Source organism: Lepidochelys kempii, chromosome 3 (genome assembly GCF_965140285.1).
Source record: "Lepidochelys kempii isolate rLepKem1 chromosome 3, rLepKem1.hap1, whole genome shotgun sequence".
Classification (NCBI taxonomy): Eukaryota; Metazoa; Chordata; order Testudines; family Cheloniidae; genus Lepidochelys; species Lepidochelys kempii.
This window is the reverse complement of record NC_136382.1, coordinates 196,840-216,675: the sequence shown is the minus strand read 5'-3', so window position 1 is coordinate 216,675 and position 19,836 is coordinate 196,840. Positions and strand designations below refer to the sequence as shown.

Below are 19,836 nucleotides of genomic sequence, written 5' to 3'. Positions count from 1 at the left end.
TCTTGGCCTTTGATGTGAGGCCTCCAATCCTGATAATACAAGTTACTGATGCATGGCTTTAGGACCATGCTGTATAATTAACATATTGGTTTAGCACAAGGAATGCACCAAGCAGGGATAGGTGGTAGATAAGAAAAGGGTTTGTTTATTGGCTAAGGTTTCCGATGCACAAGGGCAACATGCTTTGCTAAAAAGTATATAACCTTTGTATAATCTGTATTCAGGGTCCCCTCCTGGCTAGCAGGGGGGCACCATACTTGAGCGTAATAAACTTAGTGTCTCTTGGGAACTCTGCAGTTTTGGACTTTGTTTATGTGCCTCAGCTTAGATTCGAACTGTGTGTGACCTATCAGGTATAATTTGCAGCATTTGTGTGCGTGTCCTGCCAGGTGTAATTTGTAACAGTTTTGGCGACCACAAAGGGACTCTAGGCTCGCCCCAACAAGCGAGACTACACTCCTCCTCTCGGACAGCTCCAGCTGGCACAGGTTGAGTTCACCTTTGAGAACTCCGAGGAGGGGGGGTGTGAGCCGTCGCTTAGGCGATAAGGTGGCACATTTGGTGTCCTTTTGGTAGCCCATTATGGGTTCTGGGCAGAGTGTAAGTAAAGGGACCCCTTTGGCTGAAATTCTTGAGAATTGGGGGAATATTTCTGGTACCCATGGGTTAGGTAAAAAAAAAAAAAAAAGCTGTAATCTTGTGCAAGGTTGAGTGGCCAGCACTAACAACTCAGACACCTTTTGACTGGCCACCGGATGGTTTCTTTGCTAGGGAAAATTAACAGCGCTTAGGAAAAGGCTGGAAAACAAAGCTCCAGCCCAGATGGATTATTGGTATGTATGGGACAACTGGGCCTATGCGCATGCGAAAGGACATCCTCTTTCCTCCTCCTTTTCTTATTCATCTCAGGGGTCTCCAGCCCCGCTCTGTGCTATGCCTGCTTCTGCCCCTCCTCCGGCTTACCCTCGGCTTTCTGACTTATGCCCGTCACCTCCTTGCTTGCCAATTAGCCATGCTTTCTGTCCAGGTGACAAGCCTCATGGGGGGAGGACTCGGGTAGCCCTTGTAAGTGAAAATATTTAAGGAAAGAGACCAGGAGGGCTGGGGGCTAGTTAAGAAGCCCACCCTCCTTGTTAATTTGGTAGTGAAACAAAGCTGGTGCTCATGGAAGGGACAGTTCAGAGAAAAAAACAGGATCGGGCCCAAGCGGGTAGGCAACAGATAGAGAGATTGGAAAACAGGTTGGAAACTTGGAGGTCATAGTGAAAAAAGAGGAGTAAATAATTACAGGAATGGAAAACATAAATCCCGGAATAATACTTGGAATGGTAAAATCTAAGTTAATTGGGTGTCGTTTTGGGAAATAAGCAAGTGATTTAAGAAAAGAAAGTAAGAAGTTAGCTCTGTAGTTGCTGGAAAGAATTAAGCAGTTGAACTTTGTGAAATACTGGAAAGAAAAAGAATTCTTGGTTTCTTTGCAGCCATTTTGGAAAAAATGGGCCCTTTTCCAAAGAAATGCAATTATACAGTGCTACTTAATTAATATCTTATTAGGCTCCAAGGGGCTACAATAGGTGGTGTCTTCCTTTTCAGGTCGCTGTGTGTTTGACAGCAGGAGTTAAAAGTAAAAGGCAATCAAAAGTCTGGTAAAGTTTATTGTGCCCTTTTTAAAGTAAGAATCTTTAACCTGTGGATCCAAAAGCAAGCTGGAAAGCATTTGTTTTAATGTAAATTACCTAACTGATAAGGTAGAGGCCACTGAAACCTGGGCTGCCTATAAAACAAACAACAAGAAAATATGGGTAATTCCTCTGTTTTGCCTGCAATTAACAAGGGTATTTGTATAAAAAGGAAATATTTTAAGCAATGACTGACTGCCCAAAAGGGGTAGATCTGTGTTTTTTTTGTCTTTCAGAAAATCAGAGAAAACTGATGCCAGCTGAAAAGCAATTCAACGTCTCATGAATTTCCTGGCACAATAGGAATTCTGTTCTGTGTTCTATGTCCTGTCTTGTGGTGTTTGTCTTGTGGCCAGAATTGTTGTGTTTAATTTTTCATAGGACAGTTTAGTTTAAAACTAAATAGAAGGGTTAAATCAAAATGCAGATACTTGTTTTATTCAACTTGGAATACAAAGTGTTTGGATAATATCAAAAAAATGTGATATATTAAAGTTTAATACATTTGCTTAATACAGGGCTACAGGCCCCTCACCTAGGGCTGAAGCGGTTAGGCTTTGACTTTGGCCTCTCCGCCTGGGGTGGTGGGGTTCGGGCTTTGGTCCCCTCTCCTGGGGTTGTGTAGTAATTTGTCATCAAAAGAGGGTCACGGTGCAATGAAGTTTGAGAGCTGCTGATCTAGTCTGACCTTCTGTACAACACAGACCACAGAAGTTCCCCAAAATAATTCCTAGAGCATATCTTTTAGAAAATAATGTTTAATCCTGATTTTAAAATGGTCAGTGATGGAGAATTCACCACAACACTTGGTAAATTGTTCCAGCGGTTAATTACTCTCACCATTAAAAATGAACACCTTAGCTCCAGTCTGAATTTGTCTAGCTTCAACTTCCAGCCATGTTAGGCCTTTCTCTGCTAGACCGATGAGCCCATTTTAAAATATTTGTTCCCTGTGTAGGTACTTATAGACTGGGATCAAGTCACCCCTTAAATCTTCTCTTTGCTAAACTAAATGAGCGCTTTGAGCCTATCACTACAAGGTCTGTTTTCTAATCCTTTAGTTATTCTTTGTTGCTTTTCTCTGCAGTTTATCAACATCCTTCCTGAATTATGGACACCAGAACTGTAAACAGTATTCCAGCAGCAGTTGCACCAGTACCAAATACAGAGGTAAAATAACCTCTCTACTCCTACTCAAGAATCCCCTGAAACAAAATCTTACAATTAATGGGATATGGTGAGAATTTCTCAGCTTTGTTCCTTGTTCTTAGCCAGATTTCACGAGAAACGTATGCATACTTTTTCCCCCCCCGAGATCTCTTGATCTTCTGTTGTCTGTGCCGAGGTCCTGTATCCTAGCAAAACAGAAAGAGGAACAATTCAGGATAATACCATAAGGATTTTTCTTCTTGTTTTAGTTTTTCAGTTCACATAATAAACTGCACCTTACTAATCTCTCTCTGTCATAACACTTATGAAAGGGAAGCACTGGCCTATTCAGTGAAAAAAATTGTCCCCCCCTCAAACCTGGGTGAACTTGTAGAGGAATTAGAATAGGGACCAACCCATGCAGTGGGAGATCTAATCCCTTTTCTTACACAGGGGCACAATGAAGTTTTCATTATCCCAAGCCATTCATTCCCAACAGATGGGTGACTAAACTCAGCCTGGACTTTCTCAGTTGATGGCAATTGCATGAGATCCCCAGCAACTTGTTCCAACTTTTAAAGTATTACTTTTTCCTAATATTTTTCCTATCGCAGTTTAAGCCTGTTCTTACTTGCTCTATAGTAAGAATCACTAGCCTCTAACCTGGCTTAAACACTTTTTCTCCTATAACCCTCCATCATTGTTTCTGGGTTGTATACGCTCATGTCTCCTAACCTTTTCTCCTGTGTCTTATTCACCAAATCTTTTGTTTCTCATTCCAGTTTCTCTCTCCCCATTATGAAATGAGGGTCTTCAAACGAATCCTCGCCAGGTTGGGACAGCACTTAAGACATCAAGGTGATAGGTGCCATATGAATTCCCAAGAAGGAATAAGGATCTCAGCTGCCCACCATTAGTCCCACCCAAAGTCTCATTTTCCACCGCCCTCCTCAGTAACATCTCAGGCCTAACTTAAGTTTCAATATCAAGCAGTCAGAACCACCCTTTTTCAATAGCCCTCTATGCTTCAGGCTTGGGAACCCAGTGTATAGCTTTCCTGTTCTAAATGGGCTGAACATCTACATCTTCACAGCATTACAACACTGAAGATATGGATGGCACAGTGTTGAGAAAAGCTACACAGTGGTTCCCCAAATCCAGTGCCTAGTAAAGATATGATTGACTCAGGTGACAGAACAGCTGTGGTCCAGGGTGAGAGGTCAAGTTCTGTCATGGATTAGAAACTGGCTAAGAGACAGAAAACAAAGACGGGCTAAATTGTCAATTTTCTTCATGGCAAAAGGTTAACAGCAGGTGCCACAAAGTTCCCCTTCAAAGATGGGGCTTGCTTAATGTAATAATTATCTGGAGGAGGGGGTTAGTAGGGAGGTGACAAAATTTGCAGATGACAAATTATGTAGACTGGTCACAGATAGAGGCAATGGGGAGAAACTTCAGAGGGATCCTAAGAAAACGGGAAAATGAGCAGCCCGATGGCAAATGAATGTCAACGGATGTTGACAAATGCAAAGAAATGCACAATGGAAGGAATAATTCACTATTCACATATAGTGCTGACTTCTAAATGTACTGTACAAACTAGGAAAGATCTGTGGGTCACTATGGGCAGAACCAGTCAAAAAGACAAAAAACAAAACAAAAAAAAAATGTTCGAATGCTAAAGGAATAGGATGGTGAAAAAATCATGGCTGTCAATTAATCGCAGTTAACTCCCGTGATTAACTGAAAAAAAAATGCGATTAAAATTTTTTTTCGCAATTAAAGAGTTAAACAATAGAATACCAATTGAAATTTATTAAATATTTTTGGATGTTTTTCTACATTTTCAAATATATTGATTTCTATTACAACACAGAATACAAGGTGTACAGTGCTCACTTTATATTTTTGTTTGCAAATATTTGCACAGTAAAAAAAACCAAAAAAAAATAGTATTTTTCAATTCACCTCATACAAGTACTGTAGTGCAATCTATCCTGAAAGTGTAACTTACAAACATAGATTTTTTATTGTTACATAACTGCACTCAAAAACAAAACAATGTAAAATTTTAGCACCTACAAGTTCATTTCATACTACTTCTGGTTCAGCCAATCGCTAAGACAAACAAATTTGTTTACATTTACGGGATATACTGCTGCCTGCTTCTTATTTACAATGTCACCTGAAAGTGAGAACAGGTGTTCACATGGCACTTTTGTAGGCAGCGTTGCAAGGTATTTACATGCCAGATATGTTAAATATTCATATGCCCCTTCATGCTTCAGCCACCATTCCAGAGGACATACTTCCATGCTGATGATGTTCGTTAAAAAATAGTGCGTTAATTAAATTTGTGACTGAACTCCTTGGGGGAGAATTGTATGTCCACTGCTCTGTTTTACCCACATTCCGCATATATTTCATGTTACAGAAGTCTCGGAGGATGACCTAGCACATGTCGTTTGATTTACGAACACTGTCACTGCAAATTTGACAAATGCAAAGAAGGTACCTGTGATGTTCCCCTCTGGTGTTATCCGGACCGGTGATCTGCGAGGTCACTCCAATCCTTGACTCTGGGAACCAGCCTTAACCTGCTCTGCTGTGAGAATCCCCCACTCCTGGGCTGTTCATGCACAGCCTCTGGCATGTAAGCTGCTCCCAGCTATTTGCAACTGAATGACACTAGCGAATATCTCCGGTCCCAGAGACAACCGTCTTGCAGTGTCCAGTTATGCCCCCTGGACGCTGCAAGCTTATATGACTTGGTCAATTTAACAAAGAAATTGATATGTACCAGGCTTGTTATCCCAAGGCTGAGCCTCTGACACACTTCAGACCAAACGCACTGATTCAGGTAGAACAAACAAATTTATTAACTATAAAGATAGATTTTAAGTGATTATAAATCAAAACACAAGTCAGATTTGGTCAAATGAAATAAAAGCAAAACACATTCTAAGCTGATCTTAACACTTTCAATGCCCTTACAAACTTAGATGCTTCTCACCACAGGCTAGATGGTTGCTGCTCAACCAGGCTCTCCCCTTCGATCAGCACTTCAGTCGCTTGATGTGATGTCTGCAGATGTAGGTGGAAGAGGGAGAGAGCATGGCAAATGTCTCTCCCTTTTACCATATCCTTTCTTCCCTCTTAGCTTTGCCCCCCACCCCCTTCAGAGTCAGATGAGCATTACCACATCGCAGTTCCAAACTAACCAAAGGAAGGGGGGGGTAACTCCCTCGAGAGACTAACAGATTCTTTTTTTGCTCCCTAGGCCATCACCCTTTGTTCCTGTGTGGTTGGGCTGGGTTTGTCTCATCAACGCCCTGATGAGGTGTGAACTGCCTTTCTGCTCTTGCAGAGTTTTTGCCTGGGCTTATTTTAAGCCATGGGGATACATTTTCAACCTCATGACTACCTACATAAAATTATAACCTATAACAACAATGCTCAGTACATCATGCGCCTTCCGAAGACACCCGACATGACAAACTTTGCACTGGATATCACATAATCATTTTACAAGGGGCTGCTGGGTGTCCCCCGGAGGTACAGAGCATCATAGTACCAATGACAGGTTTCAGAGTAACAGCCATGTTAGTCTGTATTCGCAAAAAGAAAAGGAGTACTTGTGGTACCTTAGAGACTAACCAATTTATTTGAGCATAAGCTTTCGTGAGCGACAGCTCACTTCATCGGATGCATACTGTGGAAACTGCAGAAGACATTATATACACAGAGACCATGAAACAATACCTCCTCCCACCCCACTCTCCTGCTGGTAATAGCTTATCTAAAGTGATCACTCTCCTTACAATGTGTATGATAATCAAGTTGAGCCATTTCCAGCACAAATCCAGGTTCTCTCACCCTCCGCTTCCTCCCCCCCCACCCCAAACAAACTCACTCTCCTGCTGGTAATAGCCCATCCAGTACCAATGTGAGATTTCTAAAAATAGCTACAGCACTTGACCCAAGGTTTAAGAATCTGAAGTGCAGTACAAAATCTGAGAGGGACAAAGCATGGAGCATGCTTTCAGAAGTCTTAAAAGAGTGATACTCAGATGTGGAAACTACAGAACCTGAACCACCAAAAAAGAAAAACAACTTTCTGCTGGTGGCATCTGACTCAAATGATGAAAATGAACATGCATCGGTCCGCTCTGCTTTGGACTGTTATTGAGAAGAACCAGTCATCAGCATGATGCATCTCCTCTGGAATGGTGGTTGAAGCATGAAGGGACATATGAATCTTTAGAGCATCTGGCACGTAAATATCTTGCAATGCCGGTTACAACAGTGCCATGTGAACGCCTGTTCTCACTTTCAGGTGACATTGTAAACAAGAAGCGTGCAGCGTTATCTCTTGCAAATGTAACCAAACTTGTTTGTCTGAGCAATTGGCTGAAGTAGGACTGAGTGGACTTGTAGGCGCTGAAGTTTTACATTGTTATTTTTGAATGCAGGTTTTTTTTGTATATAATTCAACATTTGTAAGTTCAACTTTCATGATAAAGAGATTACACTACAGTACTTGTATTAGGTGAATTGAAATACACTATTTTTGTTTTTTACAGTGAAAATATTTGTAATCAAAAATATACAGTGAACACTGTACATTTTGTATTCTGTGTTGTAATTGAAATTAATATATTTGAAAATGTAAAAAAAATCCTTCTATTTATTGTTTAGCAGTGCGATTAATCATGATTAATTGTTTTAATTGCTTGACAGCCCTAGTTATATTGGCACTATTAGAGAGACATGGTGAGTGAGGTAACATCTTTCACTGGACCAACTTCTGTTGGTAAGAGAGACAAGCTTTGGAGCCCACTTTATCTCTCTAATATTCTGGCATCAACATAGCTACAACTACTCTGCATTCAATAATGGCATTATATAAGTCAGAACCTCACCCTCACTGGGCATATGATGTTCATTTCCGGTGGCCACCCTATCTGCTTCTGTAGGACAAGAGATTGAAAAGTTTGGACTGTTCAGTTTAGTGAGGTGATAGAAGAGAAGAGATATGATAGCAGGATAAAAAATGACAGGTCCAGAGAAGTTGGATTCAATGTTCCTACTTACCCTCTCAATAAAAGAGCAGGGAGACGGCCAACAAAATTGAAAGACATTACGTTTAAAACTGATAAAAGAAAAGATCTTTTTACACAATGCATAACCAACCTGTGGATCTCAATGCCACTACACATTATTGAGGCCAAGAGCTTAGCATGATTCCCAAAAGGACTGGACAGTTATATGGACAATAAGACAACTTTGTTTAGCTATTGCAAGCTATACAGTATTTGCATTACTGTACACTTTACACATTTTTTTTTCAACCTATCCTGCTGTTTCTTCAGTCTGGATATTAAAAACAAAACTTCTAATTTTAAATCAGTCTGCTCTTCAAATGTTTTAGTGGTACACGCTAAACTATATGTAAAAAGCCTCTTACAGGCTGCAGTACCACAAAAATGTGAAAGAGAAAAATACTGCTGAAGGTGAGTTTCTATTAACAGAGATAGCAGTTTCACTGGGGGGTATGTCTTCACTGTTATACACTCAAGTTACATTTCTCAAGTTAGCCAAGCTCAAGTGACCACACCGTGAAACAACATTTGAGCTGCTGTGTCCACTCAGCTGTAACACTAAGACATCTGGGGATGCATCCCACGGTTCTCTGCACTGCAGTAGGCTGAGCTGCTCTATGAATTCTTCCCCAATAAATTGCAAAGAAGTTGTCTGTCCTTACAGAGGGAACTTTGGGACAGCTTTGGAGGACCAATGGCACTCAAATGGAGCTAGCCTATGTCCACACTACAATGGTCATATTAGCAGCTGACAAGTGGCACTAATTCAAGCTTTAGCTTATAACCCCGGACAAACCAACCAATTTGAATCTAAAGCACCACCACACTCAAGTTAATAAATTGTACAGATGGAACGTGAATTGGGGGTAACTCAAATTAACTTTGCTGTGAAGAAACTCTATGGCACAATGTTCACTAAAGGCTTATGGCTCAATGCTATCAGAAATGATGTTACAAAAACACAAAAGCTTCCATTATGCCAACAAGAAGCAGGCACATAAAAGACAGTATCCCCACTTCAGGGCCATAACCCTGGTATCAGGTGCCAACCTCATTTTACTGATATCCAACCAATTTCCAAATACTTAAAGAAAGGTAAGTAGACAAGGACATAGATTCTAAAGAGACAATACACAAATTCAGGCACACGATGGGATACTGATTGAACAGTGACATTTTACATGTAATTTATGGGTCCCCTGAATACCAGGGTGGATAAAAATCAAGGATTTAAAAAAAAAAAACAATTTTTTTTTGATAAAACGCTTTTTGGGGAAAAAATAAAACTATCTAAAGATAGTTTTAATTAAAACACATTATAGCTCAAAGATATCTCATCATGGAATAGGGATTATAAATTCTATAGTATGAGACAATATATTCATGTAATGTTTAAGAAAAGTTTTGTAAATACATTCTAATAGTTCACGGATTAGGGACCCAATTTTATGGTGTTCCAGGGGCTTCTGTATAGATTATTTAAATTATTTTTTTATCTACCTATTGGGACTCAGTGCTCAGTCCAGAAGATACCATCAGAGATGCTCGGTTTTGCAGTTCTCAAAATGTGGATTTGTGTCTCCAGAGATAACATGCTTGTTAACAGTAAAAATGTTTTAAAATAAATATATAAAAGGTGAGTAATAAGAGACCTCAACCCTATTGTCCCTCTGCAAACTTGTGTACACAGAGTCAATCCCTTAACTCTCTCTAAAAGTGCAAAGTTTCAAAAAGTTCAGTGAATAGAAGATTGTTGGGGGTGGAATAGATCTGCACAAGGAGAAGAAGTCTGGAGATAAATGTGAGAAAGGAGGGACAGGCAGTAGAAACAAAAGTGAAACTGTTTGAGCAGCACATTCCAGAAGTCCTGAGGTCTTTTTGAGGGTAGCCTTCATTGATTTGAAATCTACCATGCCATTCTCTCACTAGAAGGGAAAATCTATAATGGCAGCAGGCCGTAAGAGATACCCAGTTTGGGAATATTTTAATGAAGTTCCTCAACCTGTGGGTAAGACACGCATGCGTGCAAAATGCAAATGGTGCAACAAAGAAATGTTAAGGCCTAGTTGCCCGAATGAAACATCATGAGAAGTGTTCCTTCTCAGGAGGAAGCTGCGTTGAAGATGATGAAAGGAACATGTCTGAACATGCAGGATCTTCAGGTGGTAATTTTTTTTTTATTTCATACTTCTTTCTTAAGGACTGCCTGTCCTCCTTCTGGACTATTCTTGAATTCTCATGTTTGAGCAAAAAATATAGTTGTTACTTTATGGTACTATCATTTCAGATGCAGTTGTGATAAAAAAAATAAATAGCTGAAATAGGCAGATCTTCCTTTTACAATTTCACCTTTAAAGTAGTACTGAGTGTCAGTGAATGAGCAATGAGTAATATTAAATAAGCAGTATGGTAATAATAATTAAATAACTGCACTGGCTTATTTTGTTTAGGAGAATCCATCCTCAACATACAGGATTCTGAAGACTATCCACCTTCAAGATCACCATCATTTTCTATAGTTTCAGAGTTTTCAGTCACATTATGTATGTCACATAGCCACAGTACATCACCTGTAGCAAAAAGGAAAAAAAATCTCCATCATCCAGAAACAACCATAGATAAATTTGTGATAAGAACCAGCAGATTACAAAAAGAGGTAACTGATGAAAAAATTGCCTGGTTTGTTTATGCAACAAACTCTCCTTTCCCTATGATTGAGAACCCACACTTCATTAACGTGGTTCAGTCATTAAGACCAGGATACAGTCCACCCAACAGAGCAGATGTCGCAGGCAAATTGCTGGATAACTTGTATGAAAGAGAAATTGAGCAGTGTGCAAAAGGTTTAGAGGGTAAAATTGTTAACCTAAGTCTTGATGGGTGGAGCAATGTCCACAATGACCCTGTTGTATGGGCTTGTGTGACAACAGAAGTAGGGAAGGTCTTCCTTACAGAAACAATTGATACATTAGGAAATGCACACACAGCAGAATACTTACAAGAAGTAGCAGTAAAAGCTATAACAAACTGAAAAAAAATGCAAATGTCTAGTACACAGCTTGGTCACAGACAATGCTGCAATTGTATCCAAGATGAGAAGAAATTTAGAAGAGAGTCCCAAGCTAATAACATAAGGTTGCAGTGCTCATCTGATGCAACTCCTAGCCAAAGACTTCAGCATTCCAGAAATAAAGACTAATGTTGTTGAAACTGCAAAACAGTTCCATAACAATCACTTTGCAGCAGCTGCTCTGAAAAAAGTGGGAGAAACCAAGCTAACTCTCATGCGATGGAATTCAGTAGTGGACTGTTTTGAGCACTATATCAAGAACTGTCCTAATCTGATGACAGTTTGTGAACAAAATCGTGAAAAAATAGATGGCACTGTCACAGCCAAAATTCTCAACATCGGGCTTAAGAAAAAGGTTGAACACAGGCTGAGTACCCTGAAGCCTATTCCTGTAGCCTTGAACAAAATGCAGAGAAATAGCTGTTTTACTGCTGACACTGTTGAAATTTGGAAGGAACTGAGTGAGATCTTTAAAAGAGAAATATGCAATGACAGAGTTAAATTACAAGCATTAAAAAAAACGAATGGGACAAGCACTATCTCCAGCTCATTTTCTTGCAAATATTCTCAATACTCTGTACCAGGGTCAAACCTTAATTGCTGAAGAAGAGGAGTTGGCTATGACATGGACATCCAGCAATCATCCCTCCATAACGCCAACTATAATAAACTTCAGAGCTAAGGGTGAACCATTCAAGAAATATATGTTTGCTGATGATGTTTTAAAGAAAGTCACACCAGTGAACTGGTGGAAATCACTTACGCACTTGGATTTAGAGACTGTTGAAGTGATAATCTCACTTTTAACAGCAGTAACTTCTGCCGGTGTATTTTCTTCCTTTGGACTAATTCATTCCAAATTAAGAAATCGTCTGGGACCTGAAAAAGTAGGAAAGCTTGTTTTTCTTTTCCAAATTATGAATAAACAGGAAAATGAAGGTGAAGACAACTGAGTTAGCTGCAGAAGCCAATATTTTAGGTTTCTCATGTGTTAAGGAAAAGTTAGCACGTGACTCCATTTTGGTTTGGGGCCCACCATTGTTTAAACGCCAGCACATCATACACCAGGAAGAGTGATCCTTAGATACTGAATCCCTGTGAAAATCCTCCTCCTTGTCTCCAGCCTGCCTTGACTCCCAGTATCTGGTTTTTGTCAGTCTCTAACTCCCTGTCTCTTGGCCTTGATGTGAGGCCTCCCATTCTGATAATAAAAGTTACTGATGCATGGCTTTAGGACCATGCTGTGTAATTAACATACTGGTATAGCACGAGGAATGCACCAAGCAGGGATAGGTGGTAGATAAGACAAGGGTTTGTTTATTGGCTAAGGTTTCTGATGCACAAGGGCAACATGCTTTGCTAAAAAGTATATAACCTTTGTATAATTTGTATTCAGGGTCCCCCCCTGGCTAGCAGGGGGGCACCACGCTCAAGCGTAATAAACTCAGTGTCTTTTGGGAACTCTGCAGTTGTGGACTTAGTTTCTGTGCCTCAGCCTAGATTCGAACTGTGCGTGTCCTACCAGGTGTAATTCGCAGCATTGGTGTGCGTGTCCTACCAGGTGTAATTCGTAACACATGTTAACCTGGCTGACATAGTCGATTAAATTTTTGTTTGCTTTTTTGAAAAATATTTCATTTAACTATTGTAGTTAAAAACAATTAACAAAACCAAACCTGATTTTAAAAAACAATGTTTAACTAAACTCAAAAATTCATGTTTATTTTAACAAAAACATGTTTGCTGCTGAAGAAAAAAATCCAGAATACATAACGTCATTTTCGTTAAATATAAGAACATAACAACGGCCATACTGGGTCAGACTAAAGGTCCATCAAGCCCAGTATCCTGTCCTCTGACAATGGCCAATGGCAGGTGCCCCAGAGGGAATGAACAGAACAGGTTATCATCTAGTGATCCATGCCCTGTCACCCAATCCCAGCTTCTGGCAAACAAAACAATTTAAATATCTGTCTGGTAACGTTCTCCTCCTAATATAGCATGGCAAGAAAATCCTCCAAATATTAATGATTAACCTGTTAAATTAGAGAGAGTTCGCCTCCCAATGACTTCATAAATACCTGCTTCAATTACATTTGGTAAATGAAATAACCAATCATTCATTTTCTCATATAGCTGTAAAACTAATCTGAAAAGTTTTCAAAAGAAATAACTTTAAAAATGTATAGTGTGTACCTTCTAAAAACGAAACCTAGATCTCTGAGTTGTGAAGAATACGTATTAAGCTTATAACAACCAACAAGAATGTACTTTTATGTAGAAATCCATCATTAAATAGAGTCTTCCTGAGTAGTGATTTAAATCATGATTTAAGTTTGATTTGAATCAAATCCACCCTGCTGAACACTGTTTGAATCTTGCAGAAGTATTTGTAATTAACAACCATCAACAATTCCAGTACAAAGAAAAGGAGGACTTGTGGCACCTTAGAGACTAACCAATTTATTAGTCTCTAAGGTGCCACAAGTCCTCCTTTTCTTTTTGCGAATACAGACTAACACGGCTGTTACTCTAATTCCAGTACAGTTATGTGTCTGATAAGATGTTAATCAAGGTGCTTACAGATGCACAAGGATAAAGAGGGGTCAGCCTCAGCACCAAATGTCCATGTGCTGTGTGTGGAAAAGTGTATTCCCGCTGCTAAAACTCTATTACAGGTTTCAGAGTAGCAGCCGTGTGAGTCTGAGCAGCCGTGTAAGTATCCACAAAAAGAACAGGAGGACCTGTGGCACCTTAGAGACAGACAAATGCATGCATCTGATGAAGTGAGCTGTAGCTCATGAAAGCTTATGCTCAAATAAATTTGTCTGTCTCTAACCTATGTTAGGAAACTGATCTAGCAGAAGTTTGCTTGACTAGGGATTGGTCCTGTGCTTTGAGCTGCTGAAACCAGAAGAGCATCTGCCTAGATGCTAACATTTAAACTTCTTTCAAGTTCAGGCATTCAAATATTATAATATTGCAAGGCATTGAAAATTATGTGAGTCTAGACAGAGCTTGAGCGTGACATGAGAGCCAGGTGCACGCACAGATCAACTCAGAAAGGGCCTACCCATAGAAACGTCTTAATTAATTAGCCTCTCACAGTTTGTATGGCAACTTCCACCTTCTCTGTATGTGTATCTATCTATATACCTTCTTATTATTGGTTCCATTCGATGCAGCCGACGAAGTGGACTGTAGCTCACGAAAGCTTCTGCTCAAATAAACTGGCTCATCTCTAAGGTGCCACAAGTCCTCCTGTTCTTTTTGCGGATACAGACTAACACGGCTGCTACGCTGAGACCCGACATAGATTGTTATTATCTATATTAACACAGTGCCTAGGAGCCCTAGTCGTGGTCCAGGACCGCACCGTGCTCGGCCCTGTACAAACACGGAACCAAACATGCTCCCCTACCCCTGAGAGTTTACAACCTAAGTTTAGGGAAGAGACACCAGGTGGACGCAGACCCGCGGACGTGGAATACAAGGCAACGCGATGACAGGCTACGGTCTCCGTTACTCGCTTTGTGGTTTGCGCCTTCTCCACCCGCAGGGACAAGCTGCCGCTCTCCGGCCGAGAGCCCGCCGGTAACTCGAGCGGGGCTCCCCCGGGCACGGAGACACCCTGCCCCAGAGAGCTCACGGCCCACTCTGAAACAAGGCGCAACGAGTCAGTGGGGCACGGGGGGGAGCTGCGGGACGCGCTCAGCCGGGGCTGCCACTTGGCCCCGGGGCCCAGGGGCCGGCGGGGGCGCGGGGCGAGGGCGGGCAGCCGGGCGGGCCGCGCAGAGGGGGCGGGCCGCAGGCACTTACCGAACAGCCGCCGCTCCGCATGGCGCGCGCCCAACTCGCGCCTCATCGCTGTGCGCCCCTCACAAACAAACATCAGCGATCTTCACCCACGTGACCCAAACAGGCTCGTGGTGACATCATCTCGGCGCGCCTCCACCATGGCGTCAAACGCTCCGCAAGAGCGGCCGTTTCCGAGCGTGCCACGCCCCCTCCCACTCTGGCGGGCCAGGGCCAGCCCCCGCCCCCGCCCAGGAGCAGGAGGCACCGTGCGGCTGTGACCGCAGCCCGAGGCGGCGCGCGCCTGGGGGCGCTTCCCCGCCCTCTGATGCCAGCCCCCTAGCGCATGGCTGGCCCCACATCCCCCCTTGCCGCAGTCCGTGGGCTCCCCGCGGTGCCGTCAAGCCTTTGCCTTGGGGCCCTGCCTAGCCTAGCCCCAGGAAAACCAGTCTCCTGGGAGGCACCTCTGCTGTGAGCCCTTCAGAAGCCAGCTGGCTGCCAGGCCCAGGCGGGTGGCCAGCGGTGAGTATTGCTCACTGAGCCTACGCTACTACTGGCAGCTGGAGGGGCAGGGGAGGACTGGGTGGCAGGAGTGGAGTTATGGGAGCTGGAGCGAGAGGCTGCCTGTGCAGTCTCCTCCGCATCATGAACTACGACTGAATCCTCTTCTGAGCCATCTGAATCCAGGTTTTCTCACACCCCTCCTCCTCCCCCCCCCCACCACACACACACACACACACACACACACACAAACCCACCAGCAGGAGAGTGGGTTGGGGTGTGTGAGAAAACCTGGATTTGTGCTGGAAGTGGCCCAACTTGATTATCATACACCTTGTAAGGAGAGTGCTCACTTTAGATAAGCTATTACCAGCAGGAGAGTGGGGTGGGAGGAGGTATTTTTTCATGCTTTGTGTGTACATAAAAAGATCTTCTACACTTTCCACAGTATGCATCCGATGAAGGGAGCTGTAGCTCACGAAAGCTTATGCTCTAATAAATTGGTTAGTCTCTAAGGTGCCACAAGTCCTCCTGTTCTTTTTGCGGATACAGACTAACACGGCCGCTACTCTGAAACCTATCTTTTGAGTAGCCATCAAACTCTCACCATAATGGTCCTGCATTCCCATTTGTGTCCTTTAGGGTGTGTCTCGCCTAGATTATAAACCCAGAAAGGACGATTGTAATCATCTAGTTTGATTTACAAGTGTGTTGTTAGAACATAGAATCATATAGGACTGGAAGGGACCTCGAGAGGTCATCTAGTCCAGTCCCTGGCACTCCTGGTAGGACTAAGTTATCTACAGCAGGGGTCTCAACCTCAATTTACCTTAGGGCCAGTGCCAGTCCTCAAATCCTCCCAGTGGGCCAATAATGTCACTCATGCTGCCCAGAACCTGCCCCCCCAAACTCCGCCCCCCACCTGCCTAAGGCTCTGGGATAGGGTAACCAGATGTCCCATTTTTATAGGGACAGTCCTGTTTTTTGGGACTCTCTCTTATGTAGGTGCCCATTACCCCCCACCCCTTGTCCCGTTTTTTCACAGTTGCTGGTCATCCAACTCTGGGAGGGAGTTTGGGTGAGGGAGGAGGTCTGGGGTAGGGGATTGGGGTGCAGGGTGAAGGCTCCAGAAGGGAGTTTGGGTGCAGAAGGGGTGAGAGGTTGGACTCTGGGAGGGAGTCTGGGTGGGAGAGGAGGTCTGGAGTGCAGGCTCTGGGATGGAGTTTGGATGCTGGGTGCAGGCTCTGGGCTGGGGCAGGGGATGGGGGAGGCAGGAGGATGGGGTGGGGTTGCAGGCTCTGGGAGGGAGCCTGGAGGTGTGAGGGTTGTGTGGGAAAGGGGAGGGGGTGCAGGCTCCAGGAGGGGGTTGGGGTGTGTGACGCTTACATGGGGCTTCAAAGCAGGGTGGGCAGGGTCAGGGGGGCCTCCACACACTGCTGCACCGCCCCCACAGCTTCCCATTGGCCGCAGAGGCGCTCGGGGCGGGGGCAGCATGCAGAGGCACAGCCCTGCCCCGCCCTGGGGCCACAGGGAGTGGCTGGTAGATACATGGAGCGAGCAGACAAAAGCTGCTCAGCTCTACTGCGCTGCCAGTGGTGACTGGGGCCCTGGGTCATTTTAAATCACCCGGGGCGGAGTGCCCCGTAGCGGCAGGCAGGGCCAAGGGAGAGACCAGGCCCCAAAATTGCTGGAGCCACGTGGGCCACATTGGAGAGGTTCTCAAGCTGCAGATGGCCCGTGGGCTGGGAGTTTGAGACCTCTGATTTAGACCATCCCTGACAGGTGTTTGTGGGGGAGGGATAGTTCAGTGGTTTGAGCATTGGCCTGCTAAACCCAGGGTTGTGAGCTCAATCCTTGAGGGGGCCATTTAGGGATCTGGGGCAAAAATTGGGGATTGGTCCTGCTTTGAACAGGGGGTTGGACTAGATGACCTCCTGAGGTCCCTTCCAACCCTGATATTCTATGATTCTATGAATCTCCATCACTGGAGATTTTTAAGAGCAGATTAGACAACCTCCCTAGGCACTTTATTACATTGTTTAACCACCCTGACAGTTAGGAAGTTTTTCCTAGTGTCCAGCCTAAACCTCCCATGCTAGCTAATGCGTTATAGAAGGCTAGTTTAATGGCTGAAGCACAAGCCTAAGGTTTGAGAGACTTGGGATCAATTTCCTGCTCTATCAGAGACTTCCTGTGTAACCTTGAGCAAGTCACTTAGCCTATTTGTAAATGGGGATAATAATACTTTTCTATTTCATGGTGGTGTTGTGAGGATAAAGATGGTGAAGTTCTCAGATACTATAATAATAGGAGCCAGCCATACAAGAACCTTAGAAAAAAGCCTAGTGTAAACAAGGCAGTGAAAACTTTAACAGGTGGTAAGTTGGTTACCTTAAAACCAAAGAAGAAGTTCCAACATATTAGCTAACATACATCTTTAAATCCTAGTTAAACAAAGTCTAGCATTCACATATTGGTAAACTGAGGAGAGTCTAGAGGTTGTTTTAGGAGTTGTGCCGATAAGTTCATTTGTATTAAGTCAACCGTTTATACTTCCACTTTCTTCTTTCAGCATTAAATGGACAAGTGAAAAATTTTCAGCCTCTCCTCATTGCCTTGGTCTCCTTGTCTGTTTCCTTCACTCTGATTTTTCTCTCTAGAACTCCAATCTCCTTTCCCCTTCTTTAGGATTTTTTCCCCTTCAGATTAATTCTCAATAAATATTTATCGTTTGTATTTGGGATAAAAAAAGATGATGCTGTCTCATCATACAGTGATAACACTCTTTCCATTCCACTAGTATTTTTGGATGGCGTTAAACGGAGGTTAGACATTTTAAAATCAGCAAGTCCAGATAACTTGCTTCCAAGAGTTTTAAAAGTGCTTGCTGAGGAGCTCGCTGGACCATTACTGTTGATTTTCAATCAGTCTGTAAGCACTGGAGAAGTTCCAGACGATTGGAAGAAAGCTAAATTTTTAAAAGGGTAAATGGGATGACCCAGGTAATTAAGAGACTGTCAGCCTGACACTGATCCCAGGCAAGATAATGGAGTGGCTGATATGGGACTCAATTGATAAAGAACTAAGGGAGGGTAATGTAACTAATGCAAATCAACATGGGTTTATGGAAAATAGATCCTGTCAAATTAACTAGATATCTTTTTTTGATGAGATTACAAATTTGGTTGATAAACATAATAGTGCTTACATAATATAATAGGCATCATCTGTAAGGGCTTGACTTGCTATTGCACAACATTTTGACTAGAAAATTAGAACTATACAAAATGAAATTGGCACACATTAAATGGATTAAAAACTGGCTAACTGATAGGTCTCAACAGGTAACTGTAAACGGGGAATTGTCATCAAACAGATCTGTTTCCATGGGGCCCTTATGGGACTGGTTCTGGGACCTACGCTATTTAACATTTTTATTAATAACCTGAAAGAAAATATAAAAATTGGGGAAATGGTAAATAATGAAGAGAGCAGGTCACTGATTCAGAGCAATCTAGATCACTTGGTAAACAGCACAGGAAAACAATGTGTTTTAATACAGCTAAATGTAATATATGCATCTTGGAACAAAGAATGTAGGCCATGTGTACAGGATGGGAGACTCTATCCTGGGAAGCAGTGACTTTGACAAAGATTTGGGGGTTATAGTGGATAATCAGCTAAACATGAGCTCTCAGTGTGATGCTGTGGCCAAAAGAGCTAATGTGATTCTGGAATGCATAAATTGGGGAATTTCGAGTAGGGGTAGAGAGGTTATTTTATGTCTGTATTTTGCACTAGTATGACCACTGTTGGAATTCTGTGTCCCTTTCTGGTGCCCACAATTCAAGAAGGATGTTAATAAATTGGAGTGAGTTCAGAGAAGAACCACGACAACGATTAAAGGAGTAGAAAACATGCCTCATAGTTATAGATTCAAGGAACTCAATCTATTTATTGTAACAAAGAGAAAGCTAAGGGGTGATTACAGTCTAAGTATAGATCTCTATCATATATGGATAACAAATATTTAACAATGGGCTCTTCAGTCTATCAGAGAAAGGCATACCATCATCCAATGGCCGGACGTTAAAGATAAACAAGTTCAGACTGGAAATAAGGTGTACATTTTTAACAAGTTAAGTCCAAAGCAGACTGAAGAGTTAGAAAGGGATCTCACAAAACTGGGTGACTGGGCAAGAAAATGGCAGATTAAATTCAATATTCATAAATGCAAAGTAATGCACATTGGAAAATCTCAATTACACATACAAAATTATGGGGTCTAAATGAGTTGTTACCACCCAGGGGAAAGATCTTGGAGTTATTTATGATAGTTCTCTGAAAACATCCGCTCAATGTGCAATGGTAGTCAAAAAATCTAACAGAATCCTAGAAACCATTAGGAAAGAGATAAGCCAGAAAATATCATAATGCCACTATATAAATCCACTGTGCTCCCACACCTTGAATAAGGCATGCAGTTCTGTTCGCCCCATCTCAAAAAAGATATATTAGAATTGGAAAAAGTACAGAGAAG

At 42.5% G+C, this 19,836-nt stretch overlaps 1 protein-coding gene across 19 annotated transcripts in view; it reads right to left on the bottom strand.

Moving 5' to 3' along the window:
- ZNF512 (zinc finger protein 512) overlaps window positions 1–19,836 on the bottom strand; it is a 70,322-nt gene that overhangs the window by 49,672 nt on the left and 814 nt on the right. For 4 of the 19 annotated variants that reach the window (XM_073335374.1, XM_073335381.1, XM_073335378.2 and 1 more), the window contains exons 1-2: window positions 11,768–11,874; window positions 2,902–3,034 (exon numbers count right to left, since the gene is read on the bottom strand). The exons of 1 other annotated variant lie outside the window; for it this stretch is intronic. Coding sequence is in view for 2 of the 18 variants with exons in the window: in XM_073335363.2 (XP_073191464.1) it covers window positions 11,768–11,879; window positions 14,820–14,840 (133 nt within the window). In the remaining 16 variants the exon portion in view is untranslated. Of the gene's footprint in view, window positions 1–2,901; window positions 3,035–3,563; window positions 3,673–5,841; window positions 6,599–7,750; window positions 9,062–11,763; window positions 11,880–14,819; window positions 14,943–19,836 lie in introns of those variants that run through there. 14 more of the 19 variants (XM_073335372.1, XM_073335370.1, XM_073335368.2 and 11 more) reach the window with 14 other exon arrangements.